Source organism: Lagenorhynchus albirostris, chromosome 15, assembly GCF_949774975.1.
Source record: "Lagenorhynchus albirostris chromosome 15, mLagAlb1.1, whole genome shotgun sequence".
Taxonomy (NCBI): Eukaryota; Metazoa; Chordata; class Mammalia; order Artiodactyla; family Delphinidae; genus Lagenorhynchus; species Lagenorhynchus albirostris.
In genome coordinates, this window is record NC_083109.1 from 25296892 (window position 1) to 25314263 (window position 17372).

At 46.9% G+C, this 17372-nt stretch overlaps 1 protein-coding gene across 6 annotated transcripts in view; it reads right to left on the reverse strand.

Annotated features, from left to right (window-relative positions):
• ZNF341 (zinc finger protein 341) overlaps window positions 1-17372 on the reverse strand; it is a 42917-nt gene that overhangs the window by 12877 nt on the left and 12668 nt on the right. For 2 of the 6 annotated variants that reach the window (XM_060123661.1, XM_060123664.1), the window contains 6 exons: window positions 14810-15061; window positions 10906-11101; window positions 9220-9310; window positions 7392-7585; window positions 6468-6658; window positions 1678-1886 (listed from right to left, as the gene is read on the reverse strand). In XM_060123661.1, coding sequence (XP_059979644.1) covers window positions 1678-1886; window positions 6468-6658; window positions 7392-7585; window positions 9220-9310; window positions 10906-11101; window positions 14810-15061 — 1133 coding nt within the window. Of the gene's footprint in view, window positions 1-1677; window positions 1887-6467; window positions 6659-7391; window positions 7586-9219; window positions 9311-10905; window positions 11102-12047; window positions 12141-14809; window positions 15062-17372 lie in introns of all 6 variants that reach the window. The other 4 variants (XM_060123660.1, XM_060123659.1, XM_060123662.1 and 1 more) reach the window with 4 other exon arrangements.

Here is a 17372-nt window from a genome sequence, read left to right on the forward strand (position 1 = left end):
ACAGGGACTTATAGAATATCCACAGATTGGAATGGCAAAAGCAAAAGAAAATGCCCTCTGAGAACAAATGAGAATTACTCATCATTATCCAGAAATCTCTACCCCTTAGCTGGTCAGAGCTTCACCTGGTTTTCCTGCCTCTTTGGCCCCATTTCCTAATCTCCCTCAGGGTCAGTTGCCCTACATCCCATTTCTCAAGCCCCAGTCCCCCTGCCAACTTCTCAAAGCTCTTGTGACTTCTAAAAGGTCCTCATGCCCTGGCCCCACTTTCTCTCCCAGGCCCCATCTAAACATCTCCTCCCCCTTCCATTCTACAGAACAGTCATTCTAAACCACATGCTATTTCATTTTATATCGCTACACCTGCTGTTCCTCCTGCTAGGAATGCACTTCCCACTACCCACTGTCTACCTGGCAAACTCCTACCCATCCTTCAAAACCCAGTTCAGATATCATTGTTCCTGGGACACCTTTGCTGCCCCACCTCCCACTTTGCGTAATATGTCTATGATAGCATTTTATCACAGTATATCCTAAGAATATATACACTCCTGTCTCCCTAAGCAGCCCATGCATTCTAAACTCAAGGTCTGTATTTACTTATTTTTGAACCCCAGAAGCCTCACCCAGGAGTTAGAGGGGGGCCCCATTAACAGAGGTCATCAGCTAAGTCTGTGCAGATACAGTTTGTACAGAGAAGCAAAAGCCATTCTAACATGAAAATATTCACTAGTGGACTAGAAGAAGTCCCTAGACAAACACTCCAATTTTTTTTCACTATCCCCACGCACTACGTGCTGGGTTTTGTGAGGCAGCGGCTCCCAAGAGACGTAAGGGAAATGCGCGGTGAAATGAATGCAGAGCAAAAATGAGGGGTTCCACCAAGTCATGAAAGTGATGCTGGATGACACCATCGGCATATGAGAGTCTAGAAGAGGGACCAGAAAGCAATCGAGGAAGAGAAACTCTACAAGGATGATCACAGGATCGATGGCTCCAAAGAGAATGATCTGAAGATCTAAGGACTAAAAGCATGAGGCAAAACGGAGGGAGCCCTTCATCATTTCTGCCAAAGGGACCTTCTTTATGACTGAAACAGAAAACTACAACAATGTAAAGGGTTGTCAGAAAACTACCCCCAATGAAATCTACATCTGATTCATTCCTTGTCCATTCTAAGAATCAGCATATAGCTTCAACTTTAACCTAAATTTTACAGATTATAAAACAAATGCATCTTATTTTTATGATTTTTGCTTTCAGATTTTGCTTTCAGACTTGTTCATTTTCTCATTTAAGAATCAGCGTACCATTCCAACTGTAACCTAAATTGTGTAGACTATCAGACGGAATACTATTTTCATAATATTTTACTTTAGAAAAAAAACAAATCTTTTTTCCATTATGAACATGGAAAGAACATTGGCTTCCCTTTTTTAAGATTTTTTTTCTTTTTTTTTTTTTAGGATAACTGTCTGCCAAGTTGAAGAATGATATAAGGCGGGCCAGCATCTCTTGCCCCCTTCAGTGCCAAGACACAGAACCCTCTCTGCCAGGCTGGACCCTGGAGCCTCAGATTCCCCTTTGAGATGTCCCACTGGTCCTGAGCAGTCAGAACCACCAAAGGACCAGACCCCTGGGCTCCCTGCAGGGAGAGGGAAAAGGGAGGGCACGTACTTGTAGACGGCACTGTCCTTCTTGGGGCTGTGCTGGGGCAGGAGGCTGTGTGAGTACTGATGCACACCCAGGTCGTACAGCGAGGGGAAGTCCTTGCCACAGAGGTGGCAACGGTAGCTCAGCTCCTCCTGGTGGCTCTTGATGTGCTCCAGAAAAGTGTCGAGCTTTGGGAATGTCTGCGCGCAGCTTTTGACCACACACTTGTACACCTTGAGGGAAGAGGCAGGGTCGGTGAGGAAAGGCAGGAGAGCTGCTCCACTGCCGCCCCCTGCCCTGTGGCATCCACCTCGAACACTACTTGTGGAAGACCCAACCGCTGTTTCCCTGCTCCCCTGCTGCTGCAGCCTTGGTCTTATTTTGATTAGAGGGTCCCCTCCTCTCAGCCAGTCACAATGGACCCATTACCCTCCCTGCAGGCTCTGTGTGGTCTGGGTATGCTTAAGAAAAAATATCCAAAACCTGGAATGATAACATCTTGAAAAGATGTGAAAAGATTACATGACGTCCTTCCAATGTCATGCTAGAATAGTGGCTCTCCAACTTGAGCCTGCATCACGATAACAGATTATGCTACTCCCAGCGAATCTGATTCAGCAGGTCTGGGTGGCCTGAATATGTACATTCCTACCAAGTGCCCAGGTGATGCTGAAGCTGCTGGGCCAGGGACCTCAATTGGAGAACTGCTGTCTGGCAGGCAGTTAGGTAAAGGCAGTTAAGCCACTGAGGGTCATCTCACCCTCTGGGTGATGTGACTTGTTTTGACTGTTTACTACTGATTAGGACCCAGACTCTAAAGTTAAATGTCAACTTGTAGAAAACTGATCCAATGTAAATGATTTTTCTCATGTAGAAAAGATAACTCCAAAGGTTTTGGTGCCCTGAAGACATTAACCAGATTTGTATCTAACTTAGTAATCTTATTTCAGGATTCCTTTTTTTCACTGACATAGTTATATAAGGGTATAGATATCAGTGTTTCATATCCTCTTTTGACTGGCTTTGTCATCCTCCCAGTTCCCTCATTAATGAGTTAAGTAAAATTCTGACTCATGTTCACTATGTTATTTGTATGAGAATGATGTTTTTTAACATTTTGAAAATTATACTTTGACAAGTAGTACACACTCCTCATAGGGCTGCATGACACACTCAGATACAATTCCACATGCCCTTTCTTCCTAACAAAGTGAACCCTGATTTGTTCAGAGTGGTAAGATGCCAAATCAAGTTAAAACATTTGATCCCCTGGCTCCCTTACATCGAGTGTCAGCCATGTGACTCCTTTCTTGCCAATGATAAGTAGGCAGTAGTCTTTGGGGAAGGAATCACTCCCAGAACAAAAAGGCAAGAGCTTCCTAGGAGAAGTTCCCTCTGTTTTTTGCATTTGTCCTGACTGGAATATAGATGTGATGACTGGAGGTATAGCAGCCATCCTGCTACCTTGAGGATGAAAGCCACATGCTAAAGATGGCAGAGCAGAAAGCCAAGAGAACCCTGCTATACAAGCCCAATGCTACCTACTTATGGACCTCTTGTGATGTGAGAGGAAAAAAACCCTAACCAGTAAGCCAGTTATCTATTATTTGCAGCATGACAATGCACTCCTAAATGACAGAGCATATGCACTGGCTCTGACCAATGAGAGGTCTACAGAAGGCTTCTGGGAAAGGTTTCCTTGCTCCTAAAGAAGACACAGAAAATACAACCCCTTTATGCTCACGGATAATACTGTGTTTGATCTTCTGCCTAGGAAGAGTGACTACCATCACAGGACCACAGGCAAACCACCAGCAGGGGACAAGGCCACACCCTGAGATAGTGGAGACAAGAGCTAGAAAGACACAGGGTCCTTGATGCTGGGTTGAGTCAACTGACTGTCTCAGGCCCAGAGCTGCCCTATCTTGGGTTTTTCTTGTTATGTGAGATAACAAACTTCCTAATTGTTTAAGCTAGTTTGAGTCAAAGTTTTCTGTGATTTTCCCCCAAAGATATCCTAACTTAACTCCATCAATCTCCCTGCTAAGAATCTATCATAAGGGGACTTCCCTGGTGATGCAGTGGTTAAGAATCCTCCTGCCAATGCAGGGGACACGGGTTCGATCCCTGGTCTGGGAAGATCCCACATGCCACAGAGCAACTAAGCCTGTGCGCCACAACTACTGAGCCTGCGCACCACAACTACTGAAGCCTGAGCTCCCTAGAGTCCATGCTCTGCAACAAGAGAAGCCACCGCAGTGAGAAGCCCACGCACCGCAACGAAGAGTAATCCCTGCTCGCTGCAACTAGAGAAAGCCCATGCTCAGCAGCGAAGACCCAACACAGCCAAAAGAAAAAAAAAAAAGAATCTATCATAAGGAAGAAGTCAGAGATGTGGACAAAGATTTGATTACAACAATGTTCACAACAGTTTTGTTTATAATAGCAAAACTCAGGAAGTAACCTAAATGTTCAACAATAGAGAATTTAAAAAATGTAGCCATTGGGAATTCCCTGGTGGTCCAGTGGTTGGGACTCCACTGCTTCCACTGCAGCGGGTACAGGTTCGATCCTTGGTCAGGGAACTAAGACCCCTCGTGCCACATGGCATGGCCAAAAAAAAAAAAAATGTAGCCGTTAAAAATTATGTTTTGTTTTGTTTTTTTAAATAGTGACATGGAGACTTCCCTGGTGGTCCAGTGGTTAAGAATCTGCCTTCCAATGCAGGGGACACGGGTTTGATCCCTGGTCAGGGAACTAACATCCCACACGTGGCGGGGCAACTAAGCCCACGCGCTACAACTACTGAGCATGCAAGCCACAGCTAGAGAGCCCGTGTGCTGCAACTACAGAGCCCACGCACTCTGGAGCCCAAGCGCCACGACTAGAGAGAGAAAACCCGCATACCACAGAGAAAAGCCCACTAGAGAGAAGCCACGCGCCACCACTAAGACCTGACACAGCCAAAAATTAATTAAATAAATAAATATTTTTTAAAAATAGTGACACGAGTAAATGCTCAGAATATAAAATTAGATTCAAAAACAAAAAGCACAAGAAAATTTACACCGAGTGAAAAAAGTCAGTCTCAGAGGCCACATACTTGACGATTCCACATATACAACATTCTCAAAATGACAAACTTATAAGGACAGAGAACAGATTAATTTTAGTGGTTTCCAGAGGCCAGGGATGTTGATGAGGAGCGTGGGTGTGACTACAAAAACCCAGCACAAGGGAGTCTCTGTAGTGATGGAATCCTTCTGTATCGTGATTGCAGTAGTGACTACTCAAATCTACACAGGTGATAAAATGACATAGAACTATACATACACTTTATATCAAAGTCAGTTTCCTATTTGTGATACTGTGCTCTGGTTATGTAAGAAGTAACCATTGAGGGGAACTGACTGAAGGGTATGAGGGACCTCTCTATACCATCTTTGCAACTTCCTGAGAACCTACAATTCTTTAAAAAGTCTTTTAAAAAGCTATCTCAGAAAAAAAGCATACTTCAAAATTATATATGTGTACCGATCCCAATTATAATTTAAAAAAAAAAGAAAATCTACAAAACATACTGCATTTTGGGCTGCATTCATGGGAGGACACATTGCAAGGTGGTTAATGACATGGGGTTTGGAGTCAAATCAACCTGGCTTTGAAGCCTGACTCCGTCACTTACTGGCAGTGTGACTTAGGATGGGTCACTTCACCTCTCTGTGCTTCAGTTTCTTCACCTGGATATACTGAAAATGCCTATCTCTAAGGTTGTTATGAGAAGTAAATAAAGTATTGAATGTAAGGCACTTAGCAGAATACCCAGCATATAATAAATAGTAAATATTAACCTAAACATTCTTCAGACTTTTCTGAATTTTCTAATCTTACATTGGGTATATGATACTTTTATAAGGAGAAAAATAACTAATAAAGATTATTTAAAAAAAATAAAGACTGGAATAGAGTTACCATATAACCCAGCAATTCCACTCCTAGGTTTATACCCAAGAGAATTGAAAACATATGTTCATACAAAAAGTTGTACACAAATGTCCACGAAAGTATTAGTCATAAAAGCCAAAAAGTAGAAACAACCTAAATGTCTATCAACTGATAAAAGGATATTCAAAATGTGCTATATCCATACAACAGAATATTATTCGGCAATAAAAAGGAATAAAGTACTGATACCTGTTACAACACAAACGAAAACACTATCTCAAAAGACCACGTACTATATGATTCCATTATTAAATGTCTAGAACAGGTAAATCCAAAGAGTCAGAAAACGGATCAGTGGTTGTCTGGGGCTGGGAGTAGGGGGATGTGACTACTAGCAGGTATAAAGTTTCCAGGGTGATAAAAATGTTCTAGAATTAGTGTGGTGATGGCTGTGTAACATTATGAATAGATTAAAAACTATTAAAGTGTACACTTTAAAAGGGTGAATTTTATGGTATATGAATTATGCCTCAATGGAAAAAAAAAAAGGCTGTAGTCTTAAATCCCCATAGGTAGGTTTTTAGACCCTAGGTCTTCTCAGAGGAGTAAGGATGCTTCCTGTGTCTGGTCCCTTCATTATACGACCCTTGAGAGGTGGGCTTCCTCCCCTGGGCAAGCACCATAACCGCCCTATAAGCTGGCCCCACCCAGGCAGAACGGACGAGGAAGCTTGGTCCATCATGGTCACATGGTAGCTCAGAGCAGCCGAGGCCCACTCCTGTCCCTGTCTAGGCAGCACCAGTCAAGGCTCACGACTAGAGTCGGCGTTGCCCGCCCACCCCGACCCCTGCTCCCCGCCACCCACTTACCTGCTCATTCTTATGCTGGGTCATGTGGGACTTGAGCTGGAAGTAGGTACTGAACTTGCTGGGGCAGAACTGACACAGGTAGGAGCTATCGATGAGGACCACCTGCTTGGCCTCCAGCTTGTCCCCCTCCTCCTCGCCTGCTGTGGGCAAGGCCTGGGGCTGCGGGGCACTCGACAGGGTCTGGCCCAACCCTATGGAGAAAGCCAGGGAGGGAAGTCACTGAGAAAGGCAGAGGGAGAGCCAGGACAGAGCCACGCCCCTCGGGAAGGACTCCCAGGGCACCTCCTGCGGGTTCCCCTGCATTCACCCCGCCACCTACCACGAGCTCGGGGTTGGATGCTGTACCCGAGGCCCTGCACTCACACTCAGCTGGTGCACACAGACACAGCCGTTCCAGGGGCCAACGTACTGAATACTTACATTCCAGAAGAGCTATGCCTCAAGTCTCCCCTCGCAGGCCTTCCCCTTGGACACTCTAGACCTCTCCGTGGTTGTTAACAACACTGACTGCCACCCCCAGCTGTACTCACAATGCCTCCCAGCTCCTTGTTCCAATTACAAGCATTTGTTTAGTTGTCCTTCCCTCACTCTCCCTGAGGACGGGGGCCTCTGACCTCATGTCCGTAGGCCCAGTGGCCTGGCACACAGTAGGCCTCCCTCCAAATGTTTGCTCAATGGTAGACCCTCTGGTGCCAGGCACTGTAGGAGTTTTGAAAGAAATGGTTTCTTCTCTAGAGCTCACAAGAACTCAGAGGGCACACACAGAATGGCTAAACAACGCAGTAGGGTAGTTCCAACTGGCAGGTCACGTAAAAGTGGGCATATGTTGCTTGCACATTAGCTGCCTGTGGCTGGCGCTGCTCACCCCCAGGGCTGCATAGGGAGGCTCCAGCCAGACACAGCCCAATGGCCGCTTCTACCCACCTGTGCTATCCTCATCCTCCTGCCTGCTGGGGTTCAGGGCCATGACCTGTACAGTCACAGAGTTGCGAGAAACGGTGCCACCGCTGCGTCCTGGAGGCCACACCTTGTGGGTCTGCATGTGTTTCTTGACATTAGACTTCTGGGCAAAGGCACGGCCACATGCAATGCACTGGAAGGGCTTCTCACCAGTGTGGCTGCAGACACAAGGCTTGTCAGCACCCGCGTGTCGGAACGGGACTGTGGCCTCAGCCCGGGAGCTCACAGCCGCCAGGAAGGCCCAGGCAGAGCGTCCAGATGCTGCTGGCCACCATCCTGACACCATGAGGACAAGCCCTCTTGCTGAGGCAGGCAGACCAGAGACAGACAGACCCTGGGCTCTTGGTGACATTACTGACTTGCTGAATCAACCAGCCCTGGAGCTGACCTTCTCTGTGGCCATCTCACATTGTGAGATAAAACATTTCCTAATTGTTTAAATAGGGATTTCTGGTTTTTGAAGGAGAAGACATCCTAGCTGTCACAGCACAGTACTTGTACCATTATTTAACATTTTCCTTCAAATCAATGTACTTTTTAAAAACTTAATAATTTAAAATGAAGTTTCCTGTTGTTATTATATATGGAAAACCACTTATAAATACAAAGTAACAAAAAAATGCAATTATTTATAAAACAATATTATTAAGATCTATAGGTGCACCATCCAGTAAGATAGACACAAACCACATGGCACTATTTAAACTAATTAAAATAAAATAAAGTTAAAAACTCAGTTTCTCAGTCATACTAGCTACATTTCAAGTACTCAGTAGCCATATGCTTACTGGCTACCCTATGGACAGTGGCTATTGGGGCCTTTCCTTCTTTGCAGAAAGTTCTATTGACACACACTAGTGTAGACCAGTGGTTTTCAAGAGAGATTGACTTTGCTCTCCCGGGGACATTTGGCAATGTTTGGAGACATTTTTGGTTGTCACAGCTGAGGAGTGAGGGGTGCTACTGGCATCTAATGGTTAGAGGTCAGGGATGCTGCTAAACATTCTACCAAGCCCCAGGCAGCCCCCAGAGAAAAGCATGATGGGATCTAAAACATCTCAATAGGCTGGTAGACCCTGGTCTAGAGAGAAGCTGCTGCATGCCGTGGTTGGAATCTCAGGCTCTCTCTCTCTCTCTCTGTTATAAAAGATAAACAAGTACGTGAGAGGCATTAAAGACAGACTACACCAAACTGAGGCTTTCTCCTTTGCCTGAAAGAAATCGAAAAAATAATTTTCTCACTATGTCTTTCAAGTCTTTTCAACACCAATATCCCTAAACCACCTAAAATCATCTCATGTCCCAATGTGCCACTCTGTGGGAAACACTGAACAAGTCCACCCCTCCACTTCACAATGGAAAACCTGAGGCCCAGAGGGGCTCCTTGCAGGTTCTTGGGACAAGGGGTGTCAAGGTTAGTGAGCAGAGAGCTTGTAGAGGCATATTCACACAGCATGGCTGTCCTCGAGGTCAGCCCTTTCTGCAGAAGTGAGACTGAGGCACGCCTCCCACCCACAAAGCCCCTGTCCATTCAAGTAAATTCCTCCCCCACCTCAACCCACTTGGACCTTCCCCATCACAGCAGGCAGGCCCCACAGATCCTTCCCACTGCTCCTGAGAAAGAAAAGGGAAAAATCATCCTGAGCTGGACTGAAGGTCTGAGAACCATGACAGACCAGATGGGGTCTTGGTCACCACCCAGACCAAGGGGCTGAGAAAGGAGCATCGCTTCCATGTGAATCCCTCAGCCTACCTCCCCCCAGGAGACGCCTGCCACACCATGCCTAGGTACCTTCGGATGTGCTGCTGCAGGTCGAAGTTTTTGGTGAATGACTTGTCACAATACGAGCACTTGAGTTTCTGAGCCTTTGGCTTCCCTGCAGCTGACAAAAAAAAAAAAAAGACAAAGAGGGAAGAAGGGGATGGTGAGCCTGAGGACAGAACTGAAGGTGCCAAGGGCAGCTTCCAGCCACTCTACCCCCTGGACTTGGGGCCAGACAGCTCAGACCCTGGGAGGTCTACACCCATGGACAGGCAGGGGAAGAAGCACAGGTGAGTCTCTCACAGTGCCTGGGGGAGAAAAGCCCAGGACACGCTCTGGCTGGGAGAGTAGAGCAAACCCCTCAAAGGCTCCCTTCTGCCCTAGGATAAAATTCAACCTCTCTGCTGTGGCCTATGGGGCTCTGCATCCTCTGCTTCCTTCCAACCTCATCATTCTTACCATCCAGCTGCAGCGGACTCCTTGCTAACCTTGAAAGACTTCAAACATGGTCCCACCTCAGGGCCTTTGCACCTGCTGTTCCCCCTTCCCTAAAATGCTTGTCCCTCAGATAGTCACAAGACTGTTTCCTTCTCATCCCAGACATATAGGCAGCATCATTTTCCAGCCTCTCCCCAGTACTCTCATAGTACTCTGTTAATCTCCTTCCTAGGGTGACCCATAAATATTTATTTATTCCCGTCTCTCCCATTAAACTGTGAATAACTAAGGGTAAGGAAATCATGACTCAAGATGCTAGATTTCCAGTTTGTTTGTTTTAATATTTATTTAATTTACTTACTTGGCTGCACCAGGTCTTAGGTGTGGCATGCGGGATCTTCTTTGTGGCATTTGGGATCTTTAGGTGCAGCATGCGAACTCGTAGTTGTGACATGTGGGATCTAGTTCCCTGAGCAGGGATGGAACCCAGTCCCCCTGCATTGGGAGTGTGGAGTCTTAGCCACGGGACCACCAGGCAAGTCCCTAGATTTCCAGTTTTTGACACCAAGCCTAGCACACAGATGCTCAACACGTTTGTGAAAGGAAGGAAGGTTGACTGAAACCCCCTGAAAAATTCTGAATTCCTCTGCCTTTCCCCACTACCACCACTTTTTGACATTGCCCCTAACCCCATGCTTACCATCTCCAAAGGGGTGGCAGACATCACTGCTTGTCTGCCTATTAACCACTCACCCCTTCTTCTTTCTTCATAAATCCCCTACATAATGGGAACATCAATGTTCCTAGCAAAAGAGACATTTCCCAGCTTCCTTTGCAACTAGATATGGTCAAGTGACTAAGTGTTGACCAATGAGATGTAAGCAAAAGCATCATGCAGAACGTCTGGGAGTGGGAGATGCCTCTTTTATCCTTCTTACTTCCTGGAATATGAAATTGATGACTGGATCTCCTGCAGCCATTTTACATGATGAGGCACCCTGAGAACAAAACCATGTTCTAGGGATGGCAGAGCAGAAAGAGAGAAGAAATGTGGGTACATGGTAATTATATAGGCACACGATCTCCAGATTGCCTGCCTCTGGACTTAGTTCGCACAGAACAACAAAATTGTATCATTTTGAAGTCACTCTTATTTTGGATTTTCCATTACATGCAACCAAACTTAATCCTAACTATCACAAAAGGGAAGACTGGAACTAAGCAGCCTGTGGATAGGCCCACGCTGAGGAAAGATGCCATGGCAGGCTGTGGGCCCACCTTCTGGGAGTCCACTGGAACCTTTGGTCCGTCGGGTCTTCAGCGATGGTGGGGAGTCAAAGGTGGCCACTGCGCCCCTGGTGGCACTGGTCATGGGGGCAGCAGGGTTTGGTCCTTTCGGTTTGAATCCTTGTTTGCCGGGGCTGTACACCTGGGGGGTGGGGTATACTGGAGCCTCCACACACTGGTTTGGCACCTATAAGTACAGAACAGTCAGGGAGAGTGCCCTGGGAAGGGAGGGGAAGACCTGCCCCAGCCAGTGGCACCCTCACTGTGTCCCTGGCTGATCTTAGCCACCCCCAATCTACATCACCATCCTAACTCTCCACCTTGCTCAGTCACCCCAGTCACTCCCAAGACCCCTTAGAACTTCATGATGCCAGCAGGCTAGAAGGAGCTTTGGAACCAGGCTGCCTGGGTTCAAATCCTGACTCTGCCACTTAACATTTAACTGACCTTGGGCAAGTCTTTTAAACTTCTGTCTCAGCTTCCACATCTGTAAAATGGGGCTAATCATAGCACCCCTCTCATGGGGTTATGAGGATTAAATGAGTTAACAAGTAAACAGCTTAAAACAGTGCCTGGCATATAGTAAGCACCCAATCAACATTAGCTGTTGTGATTGCCATTATTATTATTAGTAGTAGTTTGCTTGCACAGGAGAACTAGGAAGTCAGAAGGGTCTATGCCCTCACCAGCAACTCCACTTCTTAACCGACTCCACCTGATGCCACACCAGCACACATCCCTCGGCCAAGAATTGACACTGAAGCCACAAGAAAATTACCAAATGAATTCTGAGCCACCCAAGCTCAGTGACCACTAAGCTTACATCATGACACTGGGGTGTGACGAATTCATTTACTCATTCATCTAATCAGCATTCATTGGTCTTCCTGGGCTAGCCTATCCAAAATTCCATTTCCTATCCTTCTCTGCTTTATTCTTCTCCTTAGACATATCATTATCTAATAAATTGTACATTTTACTTACTTATCTTGTCTATTGTCTGCCTAGTTTCGTGAAGGCAGGGACTTTTGCTTTGCTTTTGTTTCTTCCTCTATTCCCAGGCCTAGAGCAATGCTTGGCACAAGGTGGGGACTCAATAAATATTTGTTGAATGAATGAATTCATTTACGTACGTACTGGGCATCTAATATGGCACCAGTAGGTGCTTCTGCCGGGTCTTGTCTGTCGGGCCTTGGAACCATTCCTACACCTGCCCATGCTCTCTCCTGAAATGTAAAGGTGGGAAGCTGGGAACCACATTCCCAAGCATCCTTGCCAGCACAGTTCTGAACACAGATTAAGTTCTGCCCATGAGAAGCATCTGCATGAGATTTGGAAGGCAGAAGGGAGGTAGAAACCATTCTCCTCCGGCAGCTGTGCTGGGAGATAGGTGGGTTTGCAGTCATGAGTTTCAGAGTGGCTGGCTGAACCCTACATTCCCCTCCTGACCACTAGCCCCAAGGGCAGCAGCGTAGCTGGAACCTCAGCAATAGAATCCTACAGTTTCCTCACCTCTGGGTACAGCAGCAGTGTCCTGGTTCTAAGGGCCAAGGAACACCAGCGACCCTGAAAATGAGTGGTGCTCAACAACCCTGACTTTTGCTCCTCCAGCCCTTCATCAGCTTTGTAAGCACCCAATTTCCTGTATTAAATCCCTTTGCCAGAAATACCTAGAGTGGTTTCAATTTTCCTGACCAATATGCAACTCAATAAATATTTGTCAGTGAATGAATTCACTCATCGTTCAAGTCATTACTGAGCAATTACATGACTGCCACTGGGTTAGTTCTCATTATCCTAGCAGCTCTGCAAGGGGGGTTCCCATTCTGGAGGAAAGGAAACTGAGGTCAGAGGACCCTATTTCAGATACCTACTGTAGGTGTACCACAGGCCAGGCACTCTGCCAGGTGCTAAGGATGCAAAATCAAAGATGACTCAGGGGGTTTCCCTGGTGGCGCAGTGGTTGACAGTCCACCTGCCGATGCGGGGGACACGGGTTCGTGCCCCGGTCCAGGAAGATCCCACATGCCGTGGAGCGGCTGGGCCTGTGAGCCATGGCTGCTGAGCCTGCGCGTCCGGAGCCTGTGCTCCGCAACAGGAGAGGCCACAACAGTGAGAGGCCCGCGTACCGCAAAAAAAAAAAAAAAAAGACTCAGGCTCTGTCCTCAAAGAGCACCCTCGTCTACATGGAAAATAAACAATGGCAGCTACCCCTATGCTGGCCCCCTCTGCCTATGAGACCACCACCGTCCTCTCAGCATCTCACTGACTTAATTTTTTTTTTTTTAATTGAACAAGGTCCTTTTGCGTTATTCTCCCAGGCTAGGGAAAATCCCCCTGCAGGCTCTTACAACATCACATGGCTGGTGGAGGAATTTTCCCACTGGTCTAGTTCTCTTTCCATATAAATGCTACCTTACATGGAATGTCTATATGGCTGGATTCTAGAGTGAGTCTGAGATAATGTGACCTCAAGTGCAGGTAGTCTCTTTCTATCATAACCATGCCCCCCAGCACTGGTGTCTGGCATGGTTCTGAACTCTTAGTGCCTTGAGAGTAGACTGCTTGTAGCTCAGAGCTCTTTACCCGGGAATTAATATGGTACATATGGAACAGGCACACCTCGGAGTTATCGTGGGTTCAGTTACAGACCACTGCAATAAAGCGAATATCGCAATAAAGCAAGTCACACAAAAATTTTGATTTCCCAGTGCATATAAAAGTTATGCTTACACTATCCTGTGACCTGTTAAGTATGCAACAGCATTATATCTAAAAATATATATATATATATAACTTAATTTAAAAAATTTTTTGACTTTATTGCTAAAAAATGCTAACCATCACCCGTGCCTTCAGTGAGTCATAGTAATAACATCAAAGATCACAGATCACCATGACAAATATAATAATAATGAAAAAGGTTGAAATATTGCAAGGATTACAAAAATGTGACACAGAGACATGGAGTGAGCAAATGCTGTTGGAAAAATGGCGCTGATAGACTTGCTTGACACAGGGTTGCCACAGATCTTCAATTTGTAAAAAAAAAAAGCACAATATCTACAAAGTGTAATAAAACAAGGTATGCCTGTACACTGACTGAATGGCCTCAATTCTTTACCTCTTCTAGTAGCCAGGCCCTTTACAGTGTGACTTGCAGCTTTTCCCATCAAGAGGTGGCACCTATTTCCCTACTTCTTAAATCTAAGCTGGCCTTGTGACCTGCTTTGACCAATGTAAGTGACACTGTATCACCTACAAGCCTAATCCTCAAGAAGTCTTGAGCATTTCTGCTTGCATTACTGCACGTCCACCACTGTGGTGAGAACAGGCCTGGCTAAACTGCTGGAGAATGAAAGATGCATGCAGCAGAGCCGGGTCACCCCACCAGACTTATCCCACACCGGGCCGTTCTAGAACAGCGGATGCCAGCCAACCTCCAGACATGTGGGAGAACCCAGCCAAGATCAGCAGTGGCCAAGCTGAGCACCGTAGACGTGAGAAGAATAAACACTTTTTCCTATATACCACTGAGGTTTGGTGGCTATTTCTTACAAGGCTATAGCTAACCAATATACCTAGCTTGTTAAAAAATATGAGACACTCACATATGTAATTTTTTGGAATCCTTTCCCCAAAAGGCAGGTATTCTCTTGACTGTCCTGAGCATTCCCTGAGGGCAGCTTGTATTTCTGCTACAACCTCTACTTCATTCCAGTTTCTCGTGGTTTGCATTTTACACTTACACGTGTAATGGCTCGATCTGGTTTTGCCCTCCACGGTATCTCTAGCAGTGTCTGGCACACAGCTGGTGTTCAGAAAAGGTTCAGGTTACCCATGATGACCATGACCAGTTTCTCCCCCTTCACCCCAAGCCCCAGCGTCTGCTCACCTCCAAGGGTGGGTAGGGCTGCATTCCCAATGCCTGGATCTCCACCGTTCCACTCCCAGTCAGGGGTGCTGTGGCACTATACACCTCCACCACGCCATTCCCGCCGGGGTTGGGACGCCCGGGGGGACCCAGGCTCTGGGATGGGGGTGGTGGAGGTTGGGGGGGTGGAGGTGGAGGCAGTGGTGGAGGGGGTGGAGGAGGAGGTGGAGGCTGGGTGAGGTAGCTCGGCGCGGAATGCATGTTCAGGCTACTCTGAAATCAGAAGAGAAAATTAAAGTGTCACAGCCTCTTGATACCAGCTGTCTGATTTATCAGTGGGGAAGGACATTTGCCTTAGCCAGCCATGTGGAAAGAACAGCCACTCATAGGCAGCTCAGAGGACGGGGCTGAGAGAGGGCATGGAAACAAAGTCATGGGAGAGTTCGAGGAGCCATCAGTCTGGCGTTGCTATCCCCTTTCTCCATGACAGTCAGCAAAAATGGCCCAGCTTGTGCAGAAATGAGCTCACAGAGCAGGCCTAATGTTGTTGTCTTTAGAAGGGCTTGCTTGAGAGACTGACTCTGAACTGGCATTTGAGAACGTGCCTTGCAGAAGGTTTCCTATGTTGATAAGGCTATTTTGCCCACCTGGGCACTGACCCTACAACAACCCAGCTAGACTGTTCGCACAAACAGTGTGATTGATGGTGAACCCCTCCTTCCCACATGGGGGTCTGGAATTTTTGTTTGTGGCTGGGTGCCTGCGTGACCGATCCCCAATGAAAGCCCTGGCCTTAGAGTCGTAGGTGTGCTTCCCTGGCAGAAACACTGTGCACGTGTTGCTGCTCTTTTCTGCTGAAGGAAGATGCATGCTGTATGCAGCCCCGCCACTTCCCTGAGAGAGAACACTTTGGAGACCTGGAAGAACGTTAATTTTCTCCAGACTTCAGCTGCTGGGTCTTTTTCCCTTGCTGATCCTGCTGTGTATTCTTTTACCTAATAAACCACAGCCATGAGCACAACCATCCTGAGTTCTGGGAGTCTTTCTAGAGAGTCACCAAATGTGCTGGTGGCATGGATCCCCGAAACACAGCCAATGACTTCTAGAAATTGATTCTACAAAAATAATTATTTTTTCTACAAAAATAACCAAGCAGGTGGGCAAAGATAACCATACGTGGATGGTATTCTAGTAGTTTTTATAACAGCAAAAAATGGCAACGACCTAAATGTCCTTCCATGGAAGCCTGGCTAAACAGAGGATGGTCCATCCACATGGAATGGAACAGAACCCTTTGTGGTTGTTAAAGTGATGGTGCTGGGCTTCCCTGGTGGCGCAGTGGTTGAGAGTCCGCCTGCCGATGCAGGGGACATGGGTTCGTGCCCCGGTCCGGGAGGATACCACATGCCGCAGAGCGGCTGCACCCGTGAGCCATGGCCACTGAGCCTGCGCGTCTGGAGCCTGTGCTCTGCAACGGGAGAGGCCACAACAGTGAGAGGCCTGCATACCACAAAAATAAAAATAAAAAAAAGTGATGGTGCTGATCAATATTTCATTAAAGGGTGTCTCTCTTAATTGCTCTTCCTTGGGTTCCATAGTCATATATGTCTAGAGAAAAATTGGGGGTGACAAAATCAAAAGCATTTCTTTACTGCAGGAAGAACCCAGGGACAGTGCAAGGGAAGAGGCAGAATGCCGCCCTCACAGCCTGCTTTGACCAGGGATCCTTTTTCTATTGGAAAATCCCAAGGAGCCACTGTTCTAAGGAACACTTTGGGAATACTGATGTAGGGTTGTAGGCACAGAAAGAGAATGATGTTATACAAAAGGCAAAGTAGGAAAAGCAAGTTCCAGAACAGTGCATATAGCCTGACCCATTTATATAGATGTGTGTACGTAATATAGATATGTACGTATTTTTTGAATTTAATTTTTATTTTTGGCCTCATTTGGGTCTTTTGTTGCTGCGCACGGGCTTTCTCTAGTTGCGGCAAGTGGGGGCCACTTTTCGTTGCAGTGCACGGGCTTCTCATTGCAGTGGCTTCTCTTGTTGTGGAGCATGGGCTCTAGGTGCGTGGGCTCAGTAGTTGTGGCACACGGGCTCAGTAGTTGTGGCTCACAGGCTCTAGGGCGCAGGCTCTGCAGTTGTGGCGCATGGGCTTAGTTGATCCACAGCATGTGGAATCTTCCCGGACCAGGGCTCAAACCTGTGTCCCCTGCATTGGCTAGGCAGATTCTTAACCACTGCGCCACCAGGGAAGCCCAGAAATAGCTTTTTTTTTTTTCTTCTGGCTGCATTGGGTCTTTGTTGCTGTGCGCAGGCTTTCTCTAGTTGTGGTGAGCAGGGGCTACTCTTCATTGTGGTGCGCGGGCTTCTCATTGCAGTGGCTTCTCTTGTTGCAGAGCATGGGCTCTAGGCGCAAAGGCTTCAGTAGTTGTGGCACATGGGCTCAGTAGTTGTAGCTTACAGGCTCTAGAGAGCAGGCTCAGTAGCTGTGGCGTACGGGCTTAGTTGCTCCACAGCATGTGGGATCTTCCCGGACCAGGGCTCGAACCCATGTCCCCTGCATTGTCAGGCGGATTC